This window comes from Microchirus variegatus (assembly GCF_963457635.1).
Source record: "Microchirus variegatus genome assembly, chromosome: 17".
In the NCBI taxonomy this organism is placed as follows: domain Eukaryota; kingdom Metazoa; phylum Chordata; class Actinopteri; order Pleuronectiformes; family Soleidae; genus Microchirus; species Microchirus variegatus.
The window spans coordinates 25,059,070-25,085,363 of record NC_139818.1 but is presented as its reverse complement, the minus strand read 5'-3'; the positions used below and the strand labels follow the sequence as shown (position 1 = coordinate 25,085,363).

The window sequence follows — 26,294 nt, the reverse complement described above, 5'->3', positions numbered from 1 at the left end:
GCGGAGGTGGGGGGGGGGGGCAAGGGCAGGAAAAGACACACACAGACAAACGTATAGAGGGAGGTGGACACAAGCAGTAGCTCCGACAGCAAATTAACGACAGGGTTCAACATTTAAGGGTTAAAACAAAACAACGAAAGGTTCCCTTCCCCCCGCCTACCCCCAACAGACACCACACCATGCGAGCTGTAACATGTCAACGACCTGCTGCCCAACGCCTTTGAGCAACTGGAGAGTGAAGGGTTAATACTGGACGACGACTCGGACGTTAGTCGACAACAAAGAGCAAAAAAAAACACCCACTTATTTTGCCCTTTAACGCTGAAGAAGACCCCGTTCAGACCGTCCTGAGAGATCAGATCACGTGTTAGTGCGTTAGTGTCTACGTACCCCAGAATTATAAACGTAATACTTTTTTGTCCAATTTTGTACGACATACTAACCTACGACTTTTCTGTCAAATTTTGTACGACATACTAACCTATGACTTTTTTGTCAAATTTTGTACGACATACTAATGGAGGACTTTTGTCAAATTTTGCAAAATATTTTTATTTAATTATTTTTTTTTACTTTTTTGTCAAATTTTATACGACATACTAAATTACCACTTTTTTGTCAAATTTTGGACGACCTTCGACTTTTTTGTCGAAATTTTGATTTTTTTTTTAACTTTTTTGTCAAAATTTGGACGACATACTAAAGTACGACTTTGTCAAGTTTTGGACGACATACACAAATATGACTTTTTTGTCAAATTTTGGACGACCTTCTTAAGTCCGACTTTTTTGTCGAAATTTGGACGACCTTCTAAAGTCGAATTTTTGATTTTTTTTTTTTTTTACTTTTTGTCAAAATTTGGACGACATACTAAAGTACGACTTTTTTGTCAAATTTAGATTTTTTTTGTTTGTTTTTTTTTGTCAAAATTTGGACGACATACTAAAGTACGACTTTGTCAAGTTTTGGCGACATACTAAAGTACGACTTTTTTGTCGAAATTTGGATTTTTTTTTTACTCTTACTTTTAGTCAAAATTTGGACGACATACTAAAGTACGACTTTGTCAAATTTTGGCGACATACTAAAGTACGACTTTTTTGTCAAATTTTTGACGACCTTCTAAAGATCGACTTTTTGTCGAAATTTGGACATAATGTGGTTTTTGTGACTGAATGAAAGTACACTGAAATAAGAGCTGTGATCTGTTTCACTCTGGACGTTAAAAACAGGTCTGAACGGGGTGTAAAAACAACATAATCCTCTTCACTACGACTAAATAACCATAGCAACGCTGCCAACACACCTCCTGCACACAGACATCATCATTGACGGCAGGCAGGATTATAGAGGGACACACACACACACACACACACACAGCGGGACAGAAGAGACAATAGATTCATCAGACTGTGTTTCTACGACCAGCTCTTCTGCCATTTTTACTCGTCTTCTTCTTCAAACCACACCAAAGTCATTCCTGTTAAAAACTCAGCAACAAAAGGAGAGCCCTGAATCAGACCATAACAACCCGACGTTCGTTCTTCACATCTTTTTACTACAAAAATAATCGAAAATAAGGCTCAGACGTGAGATCAGATGTGATCAGATCAGAGCGGGTGATTCCTGGTTCTCCTCTGTTTACCAGTTTGAAAATCAAAGTCAAAGAAAAAGAGAGAGTGTGAGAGACACCGTTTCAGAGATTTACCTACATCCTGGAGAGAAGAACAAGAACCACACGGAATACAAGACACAAAAACACGTGGAAAAAACAAGCGTGAAAGTCATTTTTCATGACATCAAAAGACATCTTTTTTTTTAAAGAGAGAAAAGAGGAGCTTACAACTGCCAGAGGCTGGATTTCTTTTTCTCTGGAAGAGATGGATTCTCCTTTGAAGCTCTGAAAAGACAGAATTCACATTAAAATTCTCAATTTATATACTGATGATAATATAGGAGACACAGGTACGGTCTGTGAGGACTTCTTCCTGGTTTTGAAAGGCTGTTGCATTGATAATAAACTGTTATACATACCAGCAAATAATAATTTACCAAGTTATGTTGCAAAACCAAACAAATATGGAATGACTTTTATGAAAATTACAACAAAAAGTTGTGTAAAAACACACAGAAAAAACATGGAAAAAGTCACTTTAATAGCGCTTCTTTCATTTTAAGCCTGATTATTAGTTTGACCACATTTATAGTCAATTTCAATGCTTCTAACACACATAAAAAGCCAAATAAATAAACCAAAGAAAGGTAATAATTAGTTAAGATCATGTCATACAGATCATAAACAGTAGATAGATATTTTATTTTGACTCTTTGAGAAGCACAAACATCTCAGTGTGACCCCAGAACCTGCTCAAAGCCCAGTCAGGAGTGCTGGTTAAACTCTTACCGGATCATCTCGGTCCACCTGACGGCCTCCTGCAGCTCCATCAGTCGCTCCTTGTACTGGTTCCTCTCCATCAGGACTCGAGCCATCTCCACCCTGGTGAAGCGCTTCCTCTGCGCCGTGGGCACGTCGCTCTAGCAGAGGGCGACACAAGCATATATATCTATCTGTGAAGCAAGTTGTGTCGCTGATTAATCACGCTGCACCAGGCAGGCAGCGGCTCATCAGCAGCAGCTGCGCTGTCTGGAGCGGGGAGTGGGAGGCTGTCCTCACGGTGGGCGAGACATTTTCACAAGGTTCACCACAGAACATGGTGTTATACTGAAACAACGAGGTGTCCACTCACCACTACGCAAGCACATATTTATGTTTGCATTACTTTGCGGCTAACTTGGCAAACCTGTTTCCAAAGGTTAGCTAGCGAGGCTGCGATTAGCATTAGCGTAGGGCTAATACAAACACTGTGCAACCTCATTAGGCACAACGCATATGTTTCAATGTTCGATTAGCATTAGCATAGCTAGCTGTTGTCAGCCACGCCAGTTGCACAGTGTTTGTATTGTTAGCCTTTATGTTCCTTATGCATTACCATAAAAACAGCTCCCACTACAGGAATACATACTTCCTACGGGCACTACACTAATATATATACATATTTATACACACATATATACATACATACACATATATATATATACACACATATATACATATTTATACACACACATATATACATACATACACATATATATATATACACACATATATACATATTTATACACACACATATATACATACATACACATATATATATATATACACATATATACATACACATATATATATATATATACACATATATACATACATACACACATATATACATACATACACATATATACATACATACACATACATACATACATACACATACATATATATATATATATATATATATATACACACATATACATACATATACTCATATATGTACATATATTCATATATATATATATACATATATATACATACTATTTTGCCTAAAGAAAATATAATGACAGCACAAAATCCAAGACTCACATCGTCCTCATTGTCATTTTTAACTTTGTGTTTGGACTCCTCCAGCTCTACTCGAACCCTGCAAGAAGAAGAAGAAGAAGAAGAAGAAGAAGAAGAAGAAGAGCTTCAATTCCAGACGATCAGTTCCCATGTTCGATCATTTTAAATGTGTGTGTGTTAAAAACTGACTTCCTGAGTTCCTCCTCCAGCTCCTTGTTCCTCTCCTCCAGTTTGACCTTGGCCTGACTCAGAGCCTCCAGCTCTCCTTGAAGAACCTCCTTCTCACACGACAGCTCGTCCACGCGTGAGATCAGGTCGTTTTTCACCACGTTCAGAGCGTTTCTGAATGAAAACGGAAAACATTTCAAAGTGTCATGTCTGCGTCAAAACAGTAGGTGGCAGCATTGCTCTTTCTGTCAGAGATGGAACAGGGAGTTTGTTTGGTCAGGTTTTTAACCTCATAATCAGATTAGAATAAAGTCTTAATAAAGAAAACTAACTTGGTTTCCAGCAGCTGCGTGTTCTCGTGGATGAGATGTTCGACTTCCCGTCCCATACCTGAAAACAATCACACGTCATGTCAATAAAAAACTGTTATCTCAGGTTTTCATGAGTGAGAAAGAGAAAAAAATAATAAGTTATCGATAATCTATTCTTATCCTACGCATAAACATAATCTATCCCTCTATCTTTCTTACCGAGAAAGTTGTGATCTGAGCGTCATGCGAAAAAGAAAAAAGATTAATCATACTACATACGTTTTAATAATATTTTTAAAATATATTTTCAATTATTCGTTAACAGTGGTTGTCCTAGCCTAGCAGTTAGCTTAGCAGAAATGGTGCACACTAGTTGGGTTTCCATTAACCCCTAGAAATGTGCAAAAACCTAAATAAATATGGCTTTCATGAGGTGGTTTCTCAGACATGTTGATATGAAAGTTTATCGCAAAAGTGTAATGGGAACTTTTTTCCCATTTATACGTCGTTGGCGTCACATGAGCGGTTAGCAAGACTAGAAAAAACACCCTACAAAGGAAAGACCCATTTATAAATTTTAGAAATGTCACCATTTATAGAAAACTGTAATGAAAAAAACACAACAACTGACACACTGAAGGAGATAGTAGAGAGGGGGCACTGTTGAGTCACTTTCATTAAAAGCTAAACTATGAAGGCCCTAATGCTCTTCACATCACAGTTCTCTATTCTATCAAAAACAAAACATTACAAATGCTTAAACAAAGACGACATGAAGCTGGTGAAGAGAGAGTCACTGATACAGACCAGAAAACTCTTCTGTGATAACGCGGTAAAGCCAAAGACAAAAAGACAGTTGAGTGAAGCAGAAACGAGTAAGAGCTTATAAGTGAACATGTGTGAGTGAGAGTGTAGATTCGTACCCAGCAGATCTGCTCCTTCGTCCATGTCTCCGATCAGGTCGTTCCCCGCAGACGACAGCTCCTCGAACAGAGAGTCCGTGTTCCGGTCGAACGCCAGGTTCTCGATGCCGCCTTTAGTCGGTGTGCTGGACAGAAGGTGAAGGTTCAGAAGGTCTGAAGGTGAGAATGAAGCGGTTAGATGTTGCTAGCCTGATCCTAATGTACCTGGTTCCTCTGCAGCACTCCAGGTCCATGTTGAGTTCCGGAGTGGACTCTATGATCTTCTGCACCTCAGACTTGTCCGCGTTTTCCGCTCCGTCTACGTACGACCAAACGAAAACGGAGATAAATACAAACCAACTGGTACGAAATTCCACCTGCAGCAGTACCGTCCTTCACCTTTAAGGGGTGTGGACGCCTGTTGTCCACCTTGCACCACCGCGATGTTCTTATTGCTCTCTGGTTTCCCGCTGTTCTGGTCCAGGTTTTTGTTGATCCTGTCTGAAGCTTCTAGTTCCTGGAGAGGAGAGTTCACAGACTCCATGGTGACATCTGAAGATGCGGTGGACAGAGGCGTGGTGGACACGTTCCCACCAGCCTGACTGGACGCAGAACTCATGCCGCTGGACTTTCCATCACGAGGAGATGTGGACGTGTTTGACTTCGAGGTACCATCCTGAGAGAGTCCTCCACCCTGAGCTCCACCTTTGGAGTTTGGAGAACTGGACTTGGAGGAAGACAAACCGGTCAACTCGTCCTGGAGACAAAGGACAAGAGAAACTGTGATCTTCACGAGGTGGACGTGACATGTTTGAGCTGTAACGTGTGATGAAACAACACGAGGGTTAAATCAAACCAAACACAAGCCACAAAAACCTTCTCAGGGTTCACACTCTCCAGGTTCACAGGACTTTTCGGGAGCTGAAAAGTCCAGGATAACTTAACTTTATTTTCAAATTTTCCACAGTTTTTCCACCCATGGAAAATTGGGTCAATCATCTACCGGTTCTCCATGTTCTCCAGGTTTTCCAGGACACATGGGAACCCTTCTTCTCATGCTCCACAAACACAACTCACAGGCTGTATAAGTATGATTTTTTTGGGGGGGACGGAAATTGAAATGATGACTTTTCTAATTGAATTATTAACTAGTTCAAGAAAACCTTGAAGACCATGAATCGTTTCAAACATGGAGGAGTTACTCTACTTCCTCACGATGCAGGTACTGGACCTCCAGGACTTCACATCAAACCTTAAAAAAATCCTTAAAACCAGTTCAGTTTTCATGCACTTTAACGTCCACACAAGATGCCAGGACCACGATGTTAATGACGACAGTGATGCAGAAAACTGGGTTAGTTTGTTTTCACCACCAGGGGTTGCACTTTCAAGTCTACCTGCACCTCTTTCTGTGAATTCTCTCGTGAACCTTCAGCTTCCAAACACACCGGGAAGAACTGCTCCTCAAAAACCAGGGACAGTAAAATAAAAGCCTTCCTCAGCGATATTTTTCCTTCATTCATTCATTCATTAATTCAGTGAAACAGCTTTGGGAAGAAAAAAAAAACCAAAACAAAAGACAACAACCATTTTCATGGATTCTTCTTGAAGAGAACGTGACCTGGAATTTGTACGACCAATCAAACACAGGTTTTTATCAGCTATTAGCTGCTGAATCTCCAAATGTTGTTTTGTTTTGGCCTTAAAAACAGATAAGAAAGGCAGGTTTTAATGGTTTAATAATGCACCAGACTTTAAAACATCCTCCATACTGTTGTTTGTTTTCTAAATTAAATATATCCCCAGATTAAACCCTTCTAAATTGTCTCTGCTCTACCCTCTCTGCACCGATGGGAGTATTTCCTTTCACACGCTTGTGTCGGCATCGCGTTGCCACGGCAGCAGCCAATCGGGAGACGGCGCGTCTAGTTTCCATCCTCCTCTTACTGCTGCTTTTGTCAACGTCCACACACACACACACACACACACACGTTCCACGTCATGGTGAGAGAACAATCATTAACTCCAAATCTAAATGTCAAGCCAGAGGAGACAAAACAACACAAAGAAGAAGCTGTGTGTTCTGAGGGTGAGACTCCATATCATACTTAGTCGAAAAGTATGGTATGAAAAAAAAAATTCAAACTAGAACAACTGTAGAATCCAATACTATATTTTGCATTTTTCACAACGTACAGAATCAGCAACAGCATTTTAGCCGAGTCATGGTGTTGACTGTTTACTGTTTATTTCTTCGTAAGGGGAGAAGAATATTTGAGACACAGTTGGAGAATTGTGACTTTTAAGTAGCTTAAAGTGGCTCAAATGTGTTGATAATTGCATTGCAGTGGCGTACAATCGTCCACCAGAGGTCACTACAAGACTATTTAATAGTGCTGGGCATGTTAGCGTGTTAAACGGCATGACCCGTTTCCATGAACGACTTTACGTGCCGTGGCACCGTTTACCAATTAGCCCTGTTAGCTCCTTTAGCGCCGTTAGCACGCCTACAGTCGAACTGGAGCGGTCAGTATATTCGAAAAAACTGAAAAAACACCGCTACAAATAACTAGCGTACCTGTGTACTGCGTATGTGGTCCTCTGTTTTTAAACTTTAGCGTTACTTTAGAGACTCATTTTAACAATCGGGAGTCACACGTGTTTTTTTCCGGTCAGTTGTCATGGAAACGTGTCATGTGTTAATGCGCCCAGCACTACTATTTAATTAAGAAAATGTCAACTAATCTGATTGAATAAATCAATTCCACTAAAAGCACTAAAGCACTTTAGATTGGGATTTAACTCGTGTAAATCTAAGCTTTATTTTCAATCTTTTTGATATGTAGGTCACTTTTGACTGTTTTTACTTAAACTCCATTCAGTTCCATGTGAAAATCAGTCAGGTCCAAGAATCTTCATACGTGACATCGTACGAGTGTAGTAACGGCAAATAAACACGTACTCGCGCGCTCATTAATATTCATGATGGGAGTCTTTTGTGGCCCTGGTTTCCAACAGCAACAGTGTGAAGACACTCTGGGCCTTCCACCCTCCCTCGTAGGGTCACAGGAGGCCCCCAGAGTGGTACCACTTCCCCTGCTTCCTGGGCTCCGAGCCACCAACACACACACACAAACACACACACACACACACACACAGAGCTCTAAATATTCTGGACACACTCAAGAATCCGCTGCGTGTGAATAGAAACGTACTCTTTCTTTGTTCTTTCCTGCCACTGAAAGGTTCCGAAACCTCTTTTTGTGGAGTGAAGCGAGGATGATGTCACTCGTCTGATCCGTGGGAATCTCCGCGAAATCGCTACTAATTTTAAAAAAAGACGAAGCCTTTCTTATGTCTGTTTTTCGTGTGTGTGTGTGTGTGTGTGTGTGTGCGTGTCACACCTTGAGGCTTGTGTTGGACCGCGGGTGGCTGAGGTTGTTGAATCTCCATGGTTCCGTCGAGGGGTCCGCGGGTTCCCGGTTCAGGTCGGGGGACGAGGCGTCGGCGCCAGGAAGCTGGAATATGCCCATGGAGATGGGACGGTCCTTCCTGGAGACGGAGACAAACAAGAGGGCGAAGGTTTTTAGAGAAAATGTATTTACAAAGAACACAGAACAGAACACAGGATGTGTTTTGGGAAGAATGACTCACTGGTCAAGTTTCTGTTATATAATGACCAAAATGTAGGTACAACTACTCAGCCTCAACTGCAGCCAAATCCAGATCAGATTACCACATGAAACTTGGTCTGATGATAGAGCGTCTGATCCTGCATACACCTACCAAATTTCGCTCAAATCCGATAAGTTTTGACAGAGATAAACATATGTGTTTTTATAGTTTTTGACCATTAATAAGAGAAGGGGATTTCTTGAAAATTGGATCATTTTTGTGATGTCGTCAGTGGGTCGATTCTTACAGAGATTTAATGGGTAAATTCGCATTGATTCGTCTGAAACCGAAGAACAGGTAGTGACTAACAGAAGGACGAACTTACAGATAAACCTGCTGAGTCATGCTACAAAGTTGGAGCATTACGTTTGACGGTAAATGTGATTTTAACTTAGCGTAGTAGTTAAAAAGACACCAATTAGATACTCAATGTTGTGATATTGGTTGGAGTATATGTGGTTTTAAGACATAAAAATGAAAAACATCATGGTTTTGGACTTTGTTTCAGTATGGTCACACCACTGTGTGGGTCACTTTCCCTGTGTGACCCGACTCAACCGTGACGTCAACAGATTCCAGATTAAATTTGCTTTGGCACAATTAAATGGCCCCTGGTTAATCTCTTAATCTGACTACAGTGTTTTCCGCTTCAGTGGAAGCTGCATAATCAGTTTAACGAGTGTAACAAACACTTCGCTGTAAGGTGTCGTCGTCGTGGTCGTCGAGAGTGTTTGGCGTTGAAGTGTCCGGTTGCCTCATAAACTCCCATTTACCTCGCGCCTATTAGCTCAGCCAATAACAAAACCATTCGTCTCTGCTGTGTAGACGGATTCTGGGATTGTTGTCAGCTGGAGGAGGCGGAGCCACGTCTACCAAATTTGAACGACCAATCAAACAAACACACACCTTTGGGTTTTCAGCTGAATTTGGCCGTATTTATAGTGAATTTCATTGTTTCTAACACATTTAATGGTAAATTAATGGTTTAAAGCAGGGGTTCTCAAAGTTTTGATACCTGAGGCCAATTTAGGAACCCAACATTGGACTGAGGGCCGCCAAATGAAAAAAAAGGAAAAAAAACAGAAAGAAATCCCATTTGTAATAACTTCAATGACCAGATTGCAGTTCTACAGTTTAGCGTTAAGTAATATAAGCGTTAATATAATGTAATTTAAGCATTAATATAATAACGCTTTATAATTTACTGGGTAATTACCCAGTATTTTGGCCATTGTTCTTACCTTCTAATTACAGGTTAATACCAAGTAACACATTTCTGTTGTTTACACTTATTGGTCTGTGTCCAGTAATGTCCTGGATTAAAACTATCAAGTGTAATTCATTGCAGGGCCGCCACAAATGTTTCTGCGGGCCGCCATTGGCCCCCGGGCCGCACTTTGAGAACCAATGGTTTAAAGGTAAAATAAAACAGTGGATATTTTTTAATTTAGAGTGCATGTACAGTGTATCGTCACCGCTTAATATCCCCATATATCTACTTTACCCTATCTACTCTATATCACCCAGTCTTAATCATCAGTATCGGCCAATATTGGCTATACAATGTGTTATCGGACACCAAGATCCACCAGATACGACTAATTTTTTTATCAACAAACTATACTACTGTGTGTATAAATGACATTTTAGTACCATAATCGATTCAGAACCATCTCGTCTGAACCTACAACTTGATATAACTGTAATATAAAAGGCCAAATGTTTGATCATTGTATGAACCGTTTGGTTTCTCTTCTCTCAAGCCATTTTAGCATATTGGATATCGGCAAAAAAAACCTCCAATATGGTGCATCTTTAGACAAAAATACAGTACATTGTTGGTAGAACAATGGCTGCCACAGAGAGAACAGCAGCAGCAGCAGCGACGCAGACCGTCCAACACAAACAATGGACACACCAACATATTGAGAGCAGGAGGTGACGAACAGGCCAAACCACGGCCACCAAAGCTGCCTTTTGTGTTTCTGAACCAGGCGAGCACAAACAATGCCACGGTCAGTATTAGTTTAGTTTACCACCACGCTTTACCACCCAAAAAAAACAATACATTATAGGCCTGCAACTATTTTAATAATGAATTAATCAATTTGAGTGATGTTTTCTGACTTCTCAGCTTCTAAAATGTTAATATCTTCTGGTTTCTTTGTGCCGTATAAACAAAGAAATCATTCAAACTCCTTGATTTTGCAGTTTGTGGACAAAACTAGACATTTGAGAATATCATGATTTTGTAGTTTGTGAAACATTTTCTGACATTTTCTGGACCAAAAAACTACATTAATCGAGAAAATTGTCAACAGATCGATCACTTTTGAAAATAACTGTTATAGGACCTGGTTCAGATGATTAAATGATGAAGTATCTATAGGAGAATTATGTTTCTTCTAGGAATAAGACAATAGAATACTCCTGTAAACAGTAAATATTGCACCCATAAAAATGTAAATAAGATGAATTAGGGCAACAACAATTCTACGATTAATTATATTTTGATAATCGACATTTGAGAAAATTCTCATTTCCAGGTTTGAGGAAAACAGATCAACATTTCCTGACATTTTACAGACCAAACTAAATTGATTACATCGGTTACTTTCAGCCCAAAATTAAAAAAACGAGGAGGATTTAGAACATAGTCCTCATTGACTTTTTTGTGCGTCCTGACCTGATAAACACACGTACCAACTTTTGTTCATGTACGTGAAGCCTGATGTCAGATCGTCTTAGCCCCTCCCATTTCCAATTTAAGACGCCCCTTCACCAAAAACCACTTTCAAATGTAAATTTTCACCATGAAAATTACAAGATTTTGTGAGTTTTCGGGCACGTTTTTAGGCCCTCAAATGTGCGATAACTTTTCCAACAAACTCTGTGGTTACCTCGAAACATTGATGAACATTGATGAGTGATTAAGTGATCATTTCCTAGTTTTGGGGAAACACTGATTTTGTTAATTGACCAATTAATCGTTAGTTTCATAGATAATAAATGTATGTTACGAGCAGTGTGGTGGACAGAGCTACATCTGCCAGTAATCTCAGTTTCTGTTGACCTACTTTTCGTGTTCACGTCTGTCCGATGATGACGTCACAGCCACAAACTCGTCAACAAACACAAACACACGAGCGCTAAACGGAGATACCTGCAGGGCCTGGAGGGTAAGGAGGGTAAGGAGGGCAGGGCAGGTAAAGCGCCGCTGGAGACGGAGTAGTGAACCAGCAGCAGCACGGACAGAGACACCAGCACGGCAGAGTTGATGACCACCGCTCCTCCCACAAAGCCAAAAACAAACAGCAGCATGCACCCGGGGCTCATGGCCCCCCCAGGTCAGGGCCCAGTGCCTTCACGGGAGGAACCAGGAGGTGATGGAGAGCAGACCTGGTCGGAGGTGGGAGTCAGTGAAGCATCAGAGTAACAAATCCTGGACCGGAATCAGGGACGCTCCTCTCCTCCGTCCTCATCTTCCTCTTCCTATCCTCTGCTGAGATGCGACACAGCTGCTGCTGTGCAGTCTAGAACTCTCCAACGCTCTCTCCCACTCTGACTGTGACAGAAGCATCATCACCCCTCCCTCCCATCTCCCTCCCTCTCTGTGTGTGTGTGTGTGTGTGTGTGTTTTGGATGCTGAGGCAGCTCGTTACGTACACATCCTCTCAGGCTGCAGCCCATTGGCTGTGAAATGGGGAGATTGGTCAGCCAGAGGCAGAAAGAGAGAGACTGGTGGTGGATGTGTCTACACAGTGCAAGGCAGAGGTTTGAGCAAATATCTCACACATTACTTTCTCAATTAACCGAGTAACTGTTTGGTCCCAAATGTGTTTCCCAAACCTGGAAATGATGATGTTCTCAAATGTCTAGTTTTTTCTCCACAAAATGATTACGTTTCAGTGATTTCTGTGTTATATGGAGCAAAGAAACCAGAAAATATTCACTTTTAAGAAGCGGAAAATTAAGAGAAATTAATTATTATAATTAATTATTCAAATCCTGCTTAGTTTTCTATTTAAAAAATATTTCTGATTTGCTATTTTATTATTAAAAAATATAAAAATGAATAAAAAAGTAAAAAAAATTATATATAATTAATTAATTCATTAAATAATGAATTAATTAAATACTTCATTAATTAATTTAATAATTTAATAATAATAAAATAAATACATATTTCCTGTTATTGCCTGTCAAGTTTCTTCTTTTTATTATTTTTATTAACATGCATGGCTGCAACTAACGATTATTTCTTAAAAGTTGTGGTGTATAATTTAAAAAAATGCATAAATCAAAAGAATGAAGTGAGTGAACGTGGTGGTTATGAACAAATCAAACTCAAACCCACGTGTGATCACGTCTCTCACCGTGCTCTTGCCAACGCGGCTGCATCCGACGACTCCGCTGGCGCCACCATGTGTTGGTGTTTGGTTCGCTCCAGGTGCTCCATGTAGCTGTGGATCATCTGGGGGCAAAAAAAAGTTGTGGAATCAGATTACACATCACTCACTCGGTACTTTTACATGCACAGTTTAAATCGAGCTAAGACCATAGTCTGACTATGACAGGACTACTTGCAGAGTCCGAGTATGATGTACGTCTGACTCCACCTCAGTAGGTGGCGCTGACCTTTGAATGGTGAGATGGATCGCAGTGTAGTGGATCGTACTGTCGTTCTGTCTGTTAATCGGGATACAAGTTAGTCCGACTAAGTGCATACATGATGGAATAATCGGACTATGAATCGCAGTATCGAGGTACGTTAGTCCGACTACGACTAGCTCGATTTTAGTCGGACTAAAGTGCTTACGTGACATTAAGAAAACCAAATTATTGTCCTAGTCCAAATAAAATCGGACTTTTAAAGTGAATGTAAACACACAAACGCTTCCTTTACGTACTAACAGCTATTGTGCTACTATCACAAACAAGCTGGTTGCCATGGTTACTCACAGCTGTGGCGGTCAGACGTACATTAAACGATGTATAAACGGCGTGTGTAAGCGACAGCTTTCCTGCTTCTTTGTTCGACATTAATTCAACTGTATTATTTGGCTCCGGTCACTGAGGCATCTGTTGCTCATGTATAATAAATAACGCGGCAGACGCTCTAAAAACAACAAAACAAGACAAAAACAGGGACAGCTCGACTCTTTCATGTCTCACAATCGTAGTAAATATTCTGCTACTGATGCGACTAATGATTGTTTTCATCATATGTGGATTATTCTCTTGATGAATCATTTGGTTGCTTAGTCCATAAAACAGTCTTTAGTGTTTTTTATTCATGTTTCTGTAATTGAAACAAGTTTCTCTGGGTTTTCAGCTTCCTATATGTGAATATTGTCTGGTTTCTTTGCTCCATATCACGCAGAAATCATTCAAATCTACTATAATCTGGGGTTTTTTTGAGGTTGAGGAAACAACAATTGACATTTTATGGACCAAAACTACGAGATTCACTGAAGAAAATAATACATTATGAAAATAATGATTTAGTCACAGCTATTTATAAGGCTTGTGTCTCACCTCAGTGTGTCTCTGATGAAGGGTGTTATACTCCTTCTTGAGCTCCGCCTCCCGCTCATCCAATCTGCTGACTGGATTAGAAAGAAAATATAAAAACTAGTTACAACTCAAAGTACAAACATTTACAATTGTGATATATGACATTATATTCAATTCAACACAAAGCATCTGTGGTGGGTGTCTTTGCTGTAGTAACACGCCACGGCCAGAAGAGGGTCACGTTGCTTCAATAATCCCACCTCTAATCCCACCCTCACAAACAAGAAACAGTTTGACAGAGTAAAAACAATTAAAAACATAAAGAATCAGACTCACATGCAGCCAATAAATACTACAACTTAATGAAAAAAGGGTGCAGCGATCTTTATGATCTTTATAATCCACATAATCAATCATACAAGAGTTATTACTCAAGGTCGACCGATATTGTTTTTCAAAAGCCGATATCGATTAGAGAGCAAATGGCAAAGCCACAGTAGTGCATTTTGTATGCAATTATAATAATAATACCATTAAAATAAAAGGTTTATACAGATTATCGGCAAAATATTGTTTAAAAGCCTTGACATAGGGATTAATTTAAAAGAAAATGAAGACCTACGTGTGCAGAGAAACACCTCCAACAACAACAGCTGCATGAAAGGAAATATATATATATATATATATATATGTGTGTGTTATTCTGAAGAAAATTAAGAGAAGATAGAAAGAATAGAGGAAGTGATGCTAAGAGAGGGGAGCAGAAATAATCCAGGACAGGTGCAGAGGAACAGGAAGTGGTGCTAAAAGGAAAAAGTCCATCTGTGTTTTTCCCCAAAACCTCAAAGTGGTGACGTTCTCATGTCCAAAAAGAACCCACAAATACACTCAAAAACACTCAAACGGATCAAAATATCATCATTGCATCCCTGATGATTCACAATCGATATTTAGATGAATTAATGAAGTGGTTTAAGTGTTTTTTTTCCCCAACTCCAGCTTCTTAAATCCTAACATTCTGGATTATTCACTCGTTTGACACAAAAATTAACATCTCATATGAGAACGTCGTCATTTAGAGGTTAGTCAAGACTTTTCACAATTTCCAGACCTTTTTTCACCAGTTAAATAATCAGGAAATTCATTTATATTGAAAATAATCATTGATTACAGCCATAAAATTCCAAATAATACATGTTTGTTTGTTGCTCACTTTAAACCACTGTTTGACCTAAACAAGTGATGGATGAACTTCTAGTCATTATTTAAGCTCAATAAATTGTGTATGAAATACATTTTATACAAAATTATCAGCCTCATGATTAATAACGTAAGTTTTAAAGTGTTTTCCCACCCACTAATAATGCTGGAAAAATGTCATCAAAAGGGTTAAAATCATAACGAATGAAACGACCTGACGACGTCTCAGCGTCTGTTACAGTAACACGATCGATCGTCTAAATGAAAGCAGATTTTTAAAGAAAGGAAGAAGAAGTGTCACGAGGAACGTTAGCTGAGCAGATTTTCCCTCTGCATGAACACAGAAAAACAACAACACAGTCACACAGCGTCAACCATGCAGTCATGCAAACATCATGAGGTCGACGAGAGACGACAACAATGAAAACACAAGGAAGACTTTTCTGTCCTTTACATCGTCACAGGTCCAGTGTGTAACATTTGTGAGAGGTTACATACGTATGTTTTTATAAGTGTATCATCGCTTTAAAATTAAAGTATTTATTAGAACCAGCTTTTTATGTCATTTTACATGTGCTTTTTTTGTGGCTGTTTTGTGTCACTTTGTGGTTGTTTTGTTACTCTTTGTGGTAAGAACAGAGCAGGGTTCCCACACCTTGGCTGACATCAAATTCAAGGACCTTCCAGGGAATAATTCCCTTAAATTCAAGGACCTGAATGTGCTTACACAGCTTAAGATGGGAGGACAAGATCTCGGTCAAAGCCGGTCTTGAGACAGAGATCTTGGAATTTTAATTTCTCTTGCTCCACTTTACTTGCTCATTGTTCTGCATCAACGGCAGTTAGAGAGACGGTGGACGGTGTCCACAACAACGCTATCAATTACGACTCGTATGTTTGTCCTGCGTCCATCAAGCAACGCAGGGAATGAAGCAGTAGAGCGTACTTCCTTACACAACATTTAAGGTGAAATTCACAAACTTTCAAGGATTTCAAGGATTTCAAGACCCGTGGGAACCCTGGGAAAGCTTAGATTTGTGTTCACTGAAGTTTTAAGGTCAAAGATGTTAGAATTTCCCAAAGTATGACAACATTATGAAATTCAAAACATGGATAATAGATTGACTTTTCCCCCAAAAGGACAAGGCACAAACGAGGCCCGATGAATCCTTGACTTTAAAAACACTTCTATTCACTTGCAGCTCATTCAGCAAATATCCAGAGTCGATGAAGATTCATGTGGCCTGAGGCTCATCGAGCTCACTAACGGTCACAAGACGCGTAAACTGTTGATGCTGCTCACAGGGTGAGTGTGTGTGTGTCTAATAATAGAGTACAGTGCAACTTGTGACAGATGTACAGTGACACAGACTCACTCTGTTCTGCATAGTTCTTGGTCTTCAGCTCCAGGTGGCGAGTGTGAGACTCCAGGGACTCCAGGCGACGCTGGAGGTCCTTCTTCTCCCCGTCCAGGGAGTCTTCGAAGGCGATGTACCGCTGAAAAGATAACGTTAAAGGCTTTTAATTTGACAGAAAACAGATGTATGACATGCATGAGAGAAGCCTGTGTTTGTGCATTGTTGAGGTCGACCAATATTGGGTTTTGGAACCAATAGATTAACGTAAAAAAAGGAGAATTTTACAAACTCAAACACAAGCATGGCTTAATGTTTATTTTTTACATGAGATTCTCATTAGCAGTAAAAGACGGCAGCAGGGCCACCGTAGCTTGTATTTACTTAATAATATCAGCGATTGTTAAATTAAAATTCTGTTACAGATATACGGCAAAATGGCTAAAATTGGCGCCAAATAATTTCACTCCACTTCTAGCTTTATTGTTTACATTTTAATCAATAGCTGTACTTTTATTTTTTGGGGCATTTTAAAGTTTCTGAAATAACAAAAAGTAGTAGTCGTAGTTTAAGGTCAAGTGACATCTCTCTCTGAGGACAAAATACACAAATTCTTACTTAAGTACATCTTCAGGGACTGAAATCTGGCACCATATGATTTAAAGTGAATTAGTGGACAAATATGAATACGAAAACCCCAAATATAATACATAATTTCCTGTATGTTTTATTGTGATATTATATATAATATTGTTAGGTTTCCCGTCTTAGAATCTTGTTTTATTGCACCAGTTTTCACTAACCTCATCGTCTCGTACAATAAAGGCTTTCTATTCTATTCTATTCTATTCTTTGATATCAGTTTCATATCAGATTAAAAAATTGGTATTGAGCCATTTCTAAAAAGGCCGTTCCAGCAGCTGCTGACCTCACAATCATCACGATCTATGAGCGTTGAGTGTGCGTATAATAGAGTTGAGAGTGTGGACAAAACGTGTAGCGATAGCGATCTGCTCGAGTGGACGTCACCGTCTGCAGGTGTTACAGGTGCACGGCGACAGGTTTGTCACTGATTCAAAGACAAAAACGAGCGGCGGCTAAAGCCCTGTGTGTATGATTGTATAAAGACACACACACACGAGGGGGCAGTTCATAGCGGTGTTAGCGCTATCAAAGCAGCCATTGTTGCTAAGCTCATTCCTCTTCTCAGGGAAATTTGCTATCGTTCCTACTTCGGCTATCGGAGAGGAATTCCCTGAGTAAATATAAACATATAAGGAATGAGATCATTGAAAACTACACGCATCTATTGGTTGGTAGATTGTTTTTTTGGGTTTTTTTTAGGCCATCTGTTACCTTAGCTGATCGGCTAAATGAAGGGGCTCAGTCTGTATTAGCATCACAGTCTTGTGATGTGGGTGCATGTGGTCGAGCCGTGGGCAGGAACGCAAACACATAATCACCTGAGCGTCCTCTTTCAAACTCCAGTCAAGCATACAGTACAGCTGCGACGACTGAATGCTAAATAAGTTAGCAAGAATTTTTTTATAATGAAATAATCCGATTAGTGGGTAACGCTTCATAAAATTTCAGATTTTTTCTGGGAAATCATTTAAAATGTATTATTTTGGTACAAAACAAGACGTTTGAGATCATGGTGGTTTCAAGGTTTGGGAAACACTGAACAACATTTTAGTAGAGTATTAAGCCAGAGACTGTGGACAGAGGGACTGTTGTCCACTCACGATGCTTAAATTAATTAATTTATTTCCATTTAAAGCCATGTTGAATGCCTCAGAGCTAACTGCTAAAACAACGACAACAAGACAACGTGAATGTTTTCGGTCTATATCGGAAACTTAAATTGCTAACGTCACCTTAAGAAATTTGCTTTTCCCCTTCACTTTTAACTATGTTAACACGTGTTAGAGGTTTCACGTGCTAACACATGAGTGACGTCATGTTTACGTGACTCCTGCTAAAACGAGTCTCTAAAAAATGACACTAAACTTTAAAAACAGAGGCACACATACGCAGTACACAGGTACGCTAAAGACGCTAAAGGAGCTAACACGGCTAATGGAGCTAACTGGTGAACATGACATCACGTGTGTCTTTTTCCGGTCAGTCGTCGTGGAAACATGTCATGCGTTAACACCTTTAAATAACTATTTTTAACCTAATTTAAGAGCTTTGGAGTCATTGTGACGGTTAAATGTCTCGTGTGAGTGATTTGGGGGCACTCTCCAGTGCGTAGGGTAGCGTTTAGCGAAAAGGAAGCAGATAGAACCGTTGTCGGATGTAGCGAGGAAGAGGAAACGACGAGTAAACATCGGACTGGATGTTTAGAAATGGCCAGGTTTATGGACCGACATCATGCTGCAGCACATGGTCATGTGACCCAGGAGGACGGAGGCTCGACCATATGACAATGCTCCAGAGAATTAATGTTCCAGCGTCTTAACATGCTCCCTTTTCCTCTGTGCTACATGCATAAGGCCGCCTTTGTTCGCCAGAGTGCTAACACACATTCTCACACTCACACAGACACACAAATGCATGTAGCTGCTACAACGCTACAACACACACACACACACACACACACACACACACACACACACACACACACACACACACACACACACACACACACACACACACACACACACACACACACACACACACACACACACACACACACACACACACACACACACACACACACACACACACACACACACACACACACACACACACACACACACACACACACACACACACACACACACACACACACACACACACACACAGTACTGGACACTCAATCGACAGAGAGTGAAATCAACTCTCTGTAGTGTTTTTGGGGACATTTACGGCCACGACCTGGACAAAATACTGAGGCCTCATCTTCACAGAAACACAACTTTCCCAATGTGATTCTTTTCTTCTGCTCTTTAAAAGTTGTCGTCCATCTGCAGCTGTTCGTATCCACACTGAACAACCCTCACATTTATTCATGTAGAAAACCAACTCTATCTAACTCTTGTTGCCATCTTGTTTTTGTGTTTGGAGTTCGTACACAGCTCCACATCTTCTTCTTCTTCTTCGCCATTTGTGTGCATTTCTTTGGCAGCGTTACAGCGCCACATATAGGCCTGGGGCATATATACTAAAGAATTTAAAGTTTCTATTTTGAAAAAACACACAAAACACCAGTTTGTGTTATTTGTGTACAGCAGGGGTGTCAAACTCATTTTCACTGAGGGCCACATCAGTATCATGGTTACCCTCAAAGGGCCAAGATGTAACTGTCTTACAGAATAAATGTAACTAATGTAACCAAATATAACGTAAAATAAATGTAAGTACTCTAGGTAACTTTCTGTATTTATTACTTATTCAATTTCACTCGTCGCATTACGCATATACAATGACACACTCCGATCTAGAGGTGGTGCCGTCAATTTGCGGGTAACGCAATAGCCGTGCATTGTGGGAAATGTAGATTATGGTCAACGCACGCCTTAAAGCAGCATAGACCTATTTTAACACAGACTGATAAATCACTCACGGGCCACATAAAGTGATGTAGCGGACCACACCTGGCCCCAGAGCCTTGAGTTTGACACCTGTGGTATAGAGTTTATTTTTGTAACTTGTGGGAGAAAAAGGCAGCTTTTATTAATGGAAGTTTTTTTTTTTGTACAGTAAGTATTTGTATTTGTTTTGAATGAATAAATGTTAACTTTTGTCTGAAGTTTGCCTTTGTGTGATCACATTATCTTATACAAACTGTATTGTTTTGATGCCATCATTTGCCTCAACACACTATGCATCGTATACATTTTTGAATGGAATCGTGATCAAACCCAAAGATTCACATCCCTACTGCAGAGTTTACGGGAAACTTTTACGAGCGACAAAAAGGACAAAAAGGTTCCATTTCTGTGTCGTCGCTTCTTTCTAAACCCAAACTGCCATTAGAGCCCCGTTTCCACCGAGTGGAACGGTTCGGTTTGGTACAGTATGGGATGTACTTTTTTGCGGAATAGAACCGATAGAACCAGACCCCAGCAGTTCCATTCCTTGGCTCCCTTTCCTTGGGGTATCAGGGTGAAATGGTACAGTCAGCAGACGACTCTAACTGGACAAAAGCACTGAGGGAAATCAGTCCAAGAATTTCCTGCCTTGCCTTTTCCTCTCTTATACTCAGACAGACTAACCTCCTCCACCACCACCCTCTGGGCTCATAGCAGCAAAAAGCAGGACTTGGCTCTTAAATTGTTTTTATTTGGTGTGATTAATCATCTCCGTTGCTTTCAGAGCGTGTGCGGCAGGCGACTCATGTTATCCTGACACTGGAGGGAACACTTTCATTTACAACGGTTTTGGCGTTTGAATGAGGAGCAGCGGTGAAGAACGTGGAAGGACCGAGAGGCAACGAGTGGTACCTTTGGAAACTTAAAGAGCATATGCTAAGAAACGAGAATACAGTAGTGGTTATACTGGCTGTAATAATACAAAATGTATTTGTTATATTTGTATTTAAAGTTGTCCTAATGCAGTGGCCTGAGGGGAAACTGAGCATGTCTAGTCTGTAATCTCAAGATTACAACTATATCACTATATTCCCATCATGACAGGGCAATAACAATATTTGTGACAGTATTTCAAAATAAAAGCGTCTTTTTTGACGATAAAGGGCATTTAAGATGCAAAAATGAATGTGTAAGTATTAAAAAACATGACATTTTAACGTGATATTAAGAAGCGAGCTGTTATGGGTAGTCGTGGGTAATCGGTTTGAAGCTTCTCCATGATTAAAACAAGATTTCCGATTGTTTTAGCTTCTTAAATGTGAATATTTCCTAACCCTAACCCTTGGTAAAACTTCTCAAGTAATCTTAATTTGTTTGGGAACCGAAGAAGAATCTCTGCGACTAATCTGAGGGTCTCAACCCAGGCTTTAGGAATCTGGTGTTCCGGGTCAGAAAATGTCACTAAATTTAATTTTGTGAGGTGACACATATTTTGGGCCAATTCCAATTCCAATCTTAACCCTCAAGCTCAACCCTTAATCTTAACTGGCCCTCAAAACCAAGTGTTGAGGGTTATTTTGTCACTTAGAAATGGGACACCCCTTAAATGCAGATACGTCTTCAGACTGTAGGGGGCAGAATAACGCAAAAGCTGCGTCCAGTCTGTCAACTCCAAAAAAGAAGAAGAAGAAGAAGACATTTACGTCAGGATTATTTATTCTGATCCGTTTGTCAGTCAAGTTATTAGGTTGTCAGTTAGTTATAAGATGATACTCATACAAATATTCAGCTGACAGTTACCACACACCACGACTTATTGAAAAGTAAACCACACCGGCCGACTATTGACAAAAGATGGTCAAATAAAAATAAATGTTAGGCAACAATGACGTCAGTAATCCATAATATGGGCCTAAACTAAGATCATTTTTATATCTCTATTAACAAAGAAAATACTTCATTTGTATCGCACACTCGTTTCGCTGCTTTCGACGCCATCTTTCTTATGTGAAAACACGCAATGCATTCTGGGTAGCCCTTGCTCCCAAGGGTGGTGTTGGAAAATCTCAATATTGAGGGCGATACAGCCCTTAAACTTGACCCTCAACTTAATTTATCTGAGAATCAGGACAGAACTTGGACTAGAGGGAGAACATTTTTGAGATTGAGGATTAAGAAAGGAATTGGAATTCACCCTTTATATTCTATACTTTAAGCCTGAATGGAACGTCTGTGTCATTGTTGACTAACTCCTGCCTGGTACAGTCATCACTAACTATAGACACAAACACCACATCCTGGATTAGGATTGTTCACTGAAGTTCCTCCACACTGACATAGATGTAGAGAAGCAGGGAGGATGTCAGAGATGTCAGAGGGCGTGAACAATGACATCACTTGACCATGAGATGTTAGCCGTCTGTGGTATTTAACACACGGCAACAGCCACAGCACAACAAGACTAACGCCACCATGTGAAAAAAGGTCTCCACCTCACAGCTTTAGCAACATGTTACGACATGACATGAATTATTAACAGCCTGCTTTGTGTGTGTGACCTGTCGCCGTTTAACTGTCAAGTCAGATGTCAACAACAAGCCATAACGTGTGCAAAAATGTCTGTGATAAAGTAAAGTAAGGGGTTTTTTTTAATCCAGTCCAAAGCTGCCCAACACTAATTATCCTTGGGATTAGAAGCATAAAATGGGGGTTAGAGAAATGAGTTCCTTGTGGGGTTTAATGTCCAAGAAAATTAAAGATTTAGCTGCATGTTTGGACTTTTAAAAAAAAAAAGCACAAGAACATTAAATTACTTAGCTGTAATTGTGAGGGGAAAGCATCACATGAGCTGTAGTCACTCATGCTCTCAACCACTTTACGACCTCATCTGCATTGTCAATGTTTGTTTTATCCAAAGCTCTAGAGAGTGAGGAATCACATGCACCTCAATGAGCTGTGATTCTATGTTTTTACAGGTACAACACTTTAAAGAGTGCAATATTCGAAAAAAAAAAAAAAGTCGTATTTAGTATTAGTAAGTATGCCGAATTATAGACAGGGTTGTGTTCGATGTTTTAAAATACTTTATTCACAATAGTGAGATTTAGTGTGAAGTTAATAAGCAACGAGAGAGTGAATTGCCATGTTTTTGAATGGGGTTCAGCGTGGAGTCTACACAAACCAATCTAGAGAAGCAGCTACCAACAAGAGAACTGTCAGTTGGGACAGATCGATAGCATTTTTAAGTAATTCACGTTAAATATAAAGATTTTTCACACTCACAATTGTCTCAATAACCATCATCAACGCATTGCGAGTGTTTTCTTTATTGTGATATTCACACATAGCATCTCATCCAACTCAATAAAATAATCACTTTTGAGTTTATTAGCGTATGCCGAATTAAAGACGGGGTTATATTTGTCATATACAAGTACTTTATTCACACTTCAAGATATTTAGTGCAGTTTATAAGCTACGCGAGAGTGAATTGCCATGTTTTTGAATGGGGTTCGGCGTGGAGTCTTCAAAAACAAACGAGGCAACGTCAGTGTCATTTGGGACAATTCGACAGCGTTTTTAAGTAACTCACGTTAAATATAAATGATTTTTCACACTCACAATTGTCTCAATAACTGATATTAACCATCATCAACGCATTGCGAGTGTTTTCTTTATTGTGATATTCACACATAGAATCTCATTCAACTCAATAAAATCATCGCTTTTGAGTTTATTAGCTAATGCCGAATTAAAGACAGGGTTATATTTGTCATATATAAGTAGTTTATTCACACTTTAAGATATTTTAGTGCAGTTTATAAACTACGCGAGAGTGAATTGAAATATTTTTGAATGGGGTCTTTATTGTGATATTCACACAGCATCTCATCCAAGTCAATAATATATCATAATTTGGGGGAATTGGGGACTTTTGAGTTTATTAGAGTATGCCGAATTAAAGACAGGGTTATATTTGTCAGATATAACTACTTTATTCACACTTTAAGATATTTTAGTGCAGTTTATAAGCTACGCGAGAGTGAATTGTCAGATTTTCGAATGGGGTTCAGCGTTAGGTTTTCTCATCCCTCTGCACGGAGCAGTTTGGCGGTTGTGGTGTCGGTGTGGAGAGACACCCACCTCCTCTACGTGTTTCCTCAGCGCCTTCTCTCGCTCGTACTGGGTGACGAGTTGCTCGTTGTCCTCCTTCAGGAGCTCCAGCTCCACTTCGTGCTCCTGGTTGACGGCGAACACCGAGTCCAGGTTCTCCAGCACGGCGACGACCAGCGGCATCAGCTCCTTCACCACGTCCTCGTCGTACTTCTCGATGAGCCGCTCGAACTCGCGGTAGATGGAGCTGGCCAGCCCGGTGACGCGCTCGGACATCACGGTGGAGTTGCCCGAGTCGTCCTGGTACAGGACAACGTCGTCCAGCTCCATTTTCTCCGCCGCTTGCACTTATTTCCCCAACAGCTAACAGTTAGTTAATGAGCTAGCCGCCGAGCTTCAGCTGGCTCTCCTGGCGTGTCAACTTTAAGAGCCACAAAACTCTTCCTAAAACATCGCGTCGGTGTTGTTTTTGACGTACAGCGGAGAAACTGTACTTTACATTAAATAAAAACCACTAAATACAACAGTCGTGTGGGACGACTGGCTGCGGGAGCTCGCTAGCTCTGGAGCTAGCAACACTGAAAAGTCTTTACTTGGCTCCTGATTAGTTTCACTGTCCAACAGATGATCTCCTGCTGATGCGTTCACGTGCTGTCGGAAATGTGAAGAACAACAGCTTTTTTAACCCCCGAGTCATGACAAACGTAAAAAACATAAGACACAAGACATAACGGAATGTAGTCACTGGATATCTAAATCTATAATCGTAGTTTGTTTCACATGTACACGCCGCAAAAGTACTTTAAAGTAAAAGTCCTCGCTCGATTGAAAAAGATTGGTCCGACATTTAGATTTCGACGTTTACGAGGATCACTTGAACATGACATGTGCCTATGGAAAGCCAATAGGGTCACATGTCCAAGAGAGCCGCAAAGGGATATAGAGTGACTCATTTGCTAATAACGTCAACTAATTCATAGTTTGTGATAATTTTCAAACTCCTCGCTGACTTTCATGGCTTAAGTCACAAGATGGACGTCCATTGTTTAGGCATATATAATTATTAGCATGTGATCGTTGACTTAAAGGTGCGTTATGTAATAAATCGAAAGCAACAACAGTACAGCCAAAATATTTGCATTAAAAAAAATCTTTTGCAGACTGCAAATCATGTTTTGGCATGTGGCGCCACCTACCGCCGTCTACCAATCATTGCAGTCAGTAGAGTCTCAGCTGCAGAGAAACCACGGCTTATATCTGAGCTACAATGACGGAGAAAACGGAACCTAAAAAGACATCGGTATTTTGAATTTGGGTGTAGTAACAGTTTTTGGCCACATTCTTACATATGGTGCCTTTAATAACAGGAAGATGCCACCAGTGAACTTTTTAACTTAAAAATAAAACGTGAATGTTTGTGTCAAATAACTTTCCGACATTAAGTTAATATAGTATAATAGTCATGAACGCACGAGGTCACCAAAATCTTGAGTTTTAACGTCAAAAAATGTAATCAGTTCATGTTTGAGTCCAAGTGAACGTGTTTACCAAATTTCAAATGACTCCCTGGTGTTCATGAGATGTCATGGTAACAAGGAAAAGTGTGTTCTTATTACAGTGACCATGACGTTCCATTATTCAGTTCATCTTTGAGTCCAAGTGAACGTTTGAGCCAAATATGAAAGTTCTTCTTGTGATTGTTCACGACACATCGTGGTCTAAGGCAGTGTTTCCCAATCCTGGTCCTCAGAGAATGTGTCCATGCCATGTTTTAGATGTTGCCCTGCTCCAAAGAACACCTGATTCAGATGAAACATTTTTTTTTTTTTTTTTTACAAGTTGAAACAAAAAAATGATTAAAAAAAAAAAAAAAAACTTGAAATCTCGTGTTTCAAAGTCGAGATCTCGAGTTTCCAAAAAAGTAAGAAAAAAAATTAATACATTAAGTAAAAAAAAATGTCTTTTTTTTTCGTCTTTTTTTTTTTTTTAATCTCGAAAAAATAATTTATTTTTTTATATTTTTTGAAAAATATATATACATTCTTTTTTATTAG

At 39.9% G+C, this 26,294-nt stretch overlaps 1 protein-coding gene across 4 annotated transcripts in view; it reads right to left on the bottom strand.

Moving 5' to 3' along the window:
* Window positions 1-24,759, bottom strand: part of spag9b (sperm associated antigen 9b) — a 41,653-nt gene extending 16,894 nt beyond the window's left edge. For 2 of the 4 annotated variants that reach the window (XR_014593036.1, XM_083903550.1), the window contains exons 1-14: window positions 24,271-24,759; window positions 16,610-16,730; window positions 14,055-14,125; window positions 12,893-12,990; window positions 8,246-8,393; window positions 6,239-6,298; window positions 5,241-5,598; window positions 5,067-5,160; window positions 4,863-4,987; window positions 3,961-4,018; window positions 3,650-3,802; window positions 3,482-3,539; window positions 2,405-2,535; window positions 1,844-1,900 (exon numbers count right to left, since the gene is read on the bottom strand). Coding sequence is in view for 3 of the 4 variants with exons in the window: in XM_083903550.1 (XP_083759676.1) it covers window positions 1,844-1,900; window positions 2,405-2,535; window positions 3,482-3,539; window positions 3,650-3,802; window positions 3,961-4,018; window positions 4,863-4,987; window positions 5,067-5,160; window positions 5,241-5,598; window positions 6,239-6,298; window positions 8,246-8,393; window positions 12,893-12,990; window positions 14,055-14,125; window positions 16,610-16,730; window positions 24,271-24,570 (1,832 nt within the window). In the remaining variant the exon portion in view is untranslated. The remainder of the gene's footprint in view (window positions 1-1,843; window positions 1,901-2,404; window positions 2,536-3,481; window positions 3,540-3,649; window positions 3,803-3,960; window positions 4,019-4,862; window positions 4,988-5,066; window positions 5,161-5,240; window positions 5,599-6,238; window positions 6,299-8,245; window positions 8,394-12,892; window positions 12,991-14,054; window positions 14,126-16,609; window positions 16,731-24,270) is intronic. The other 2 variants (XM_083903551.1, XM_083903552.1) reach the window with 2 other exon arrangements.
* Between the last annotated feature and the right edge of the window lie 1,535 nt (window positions 24,760-26,294).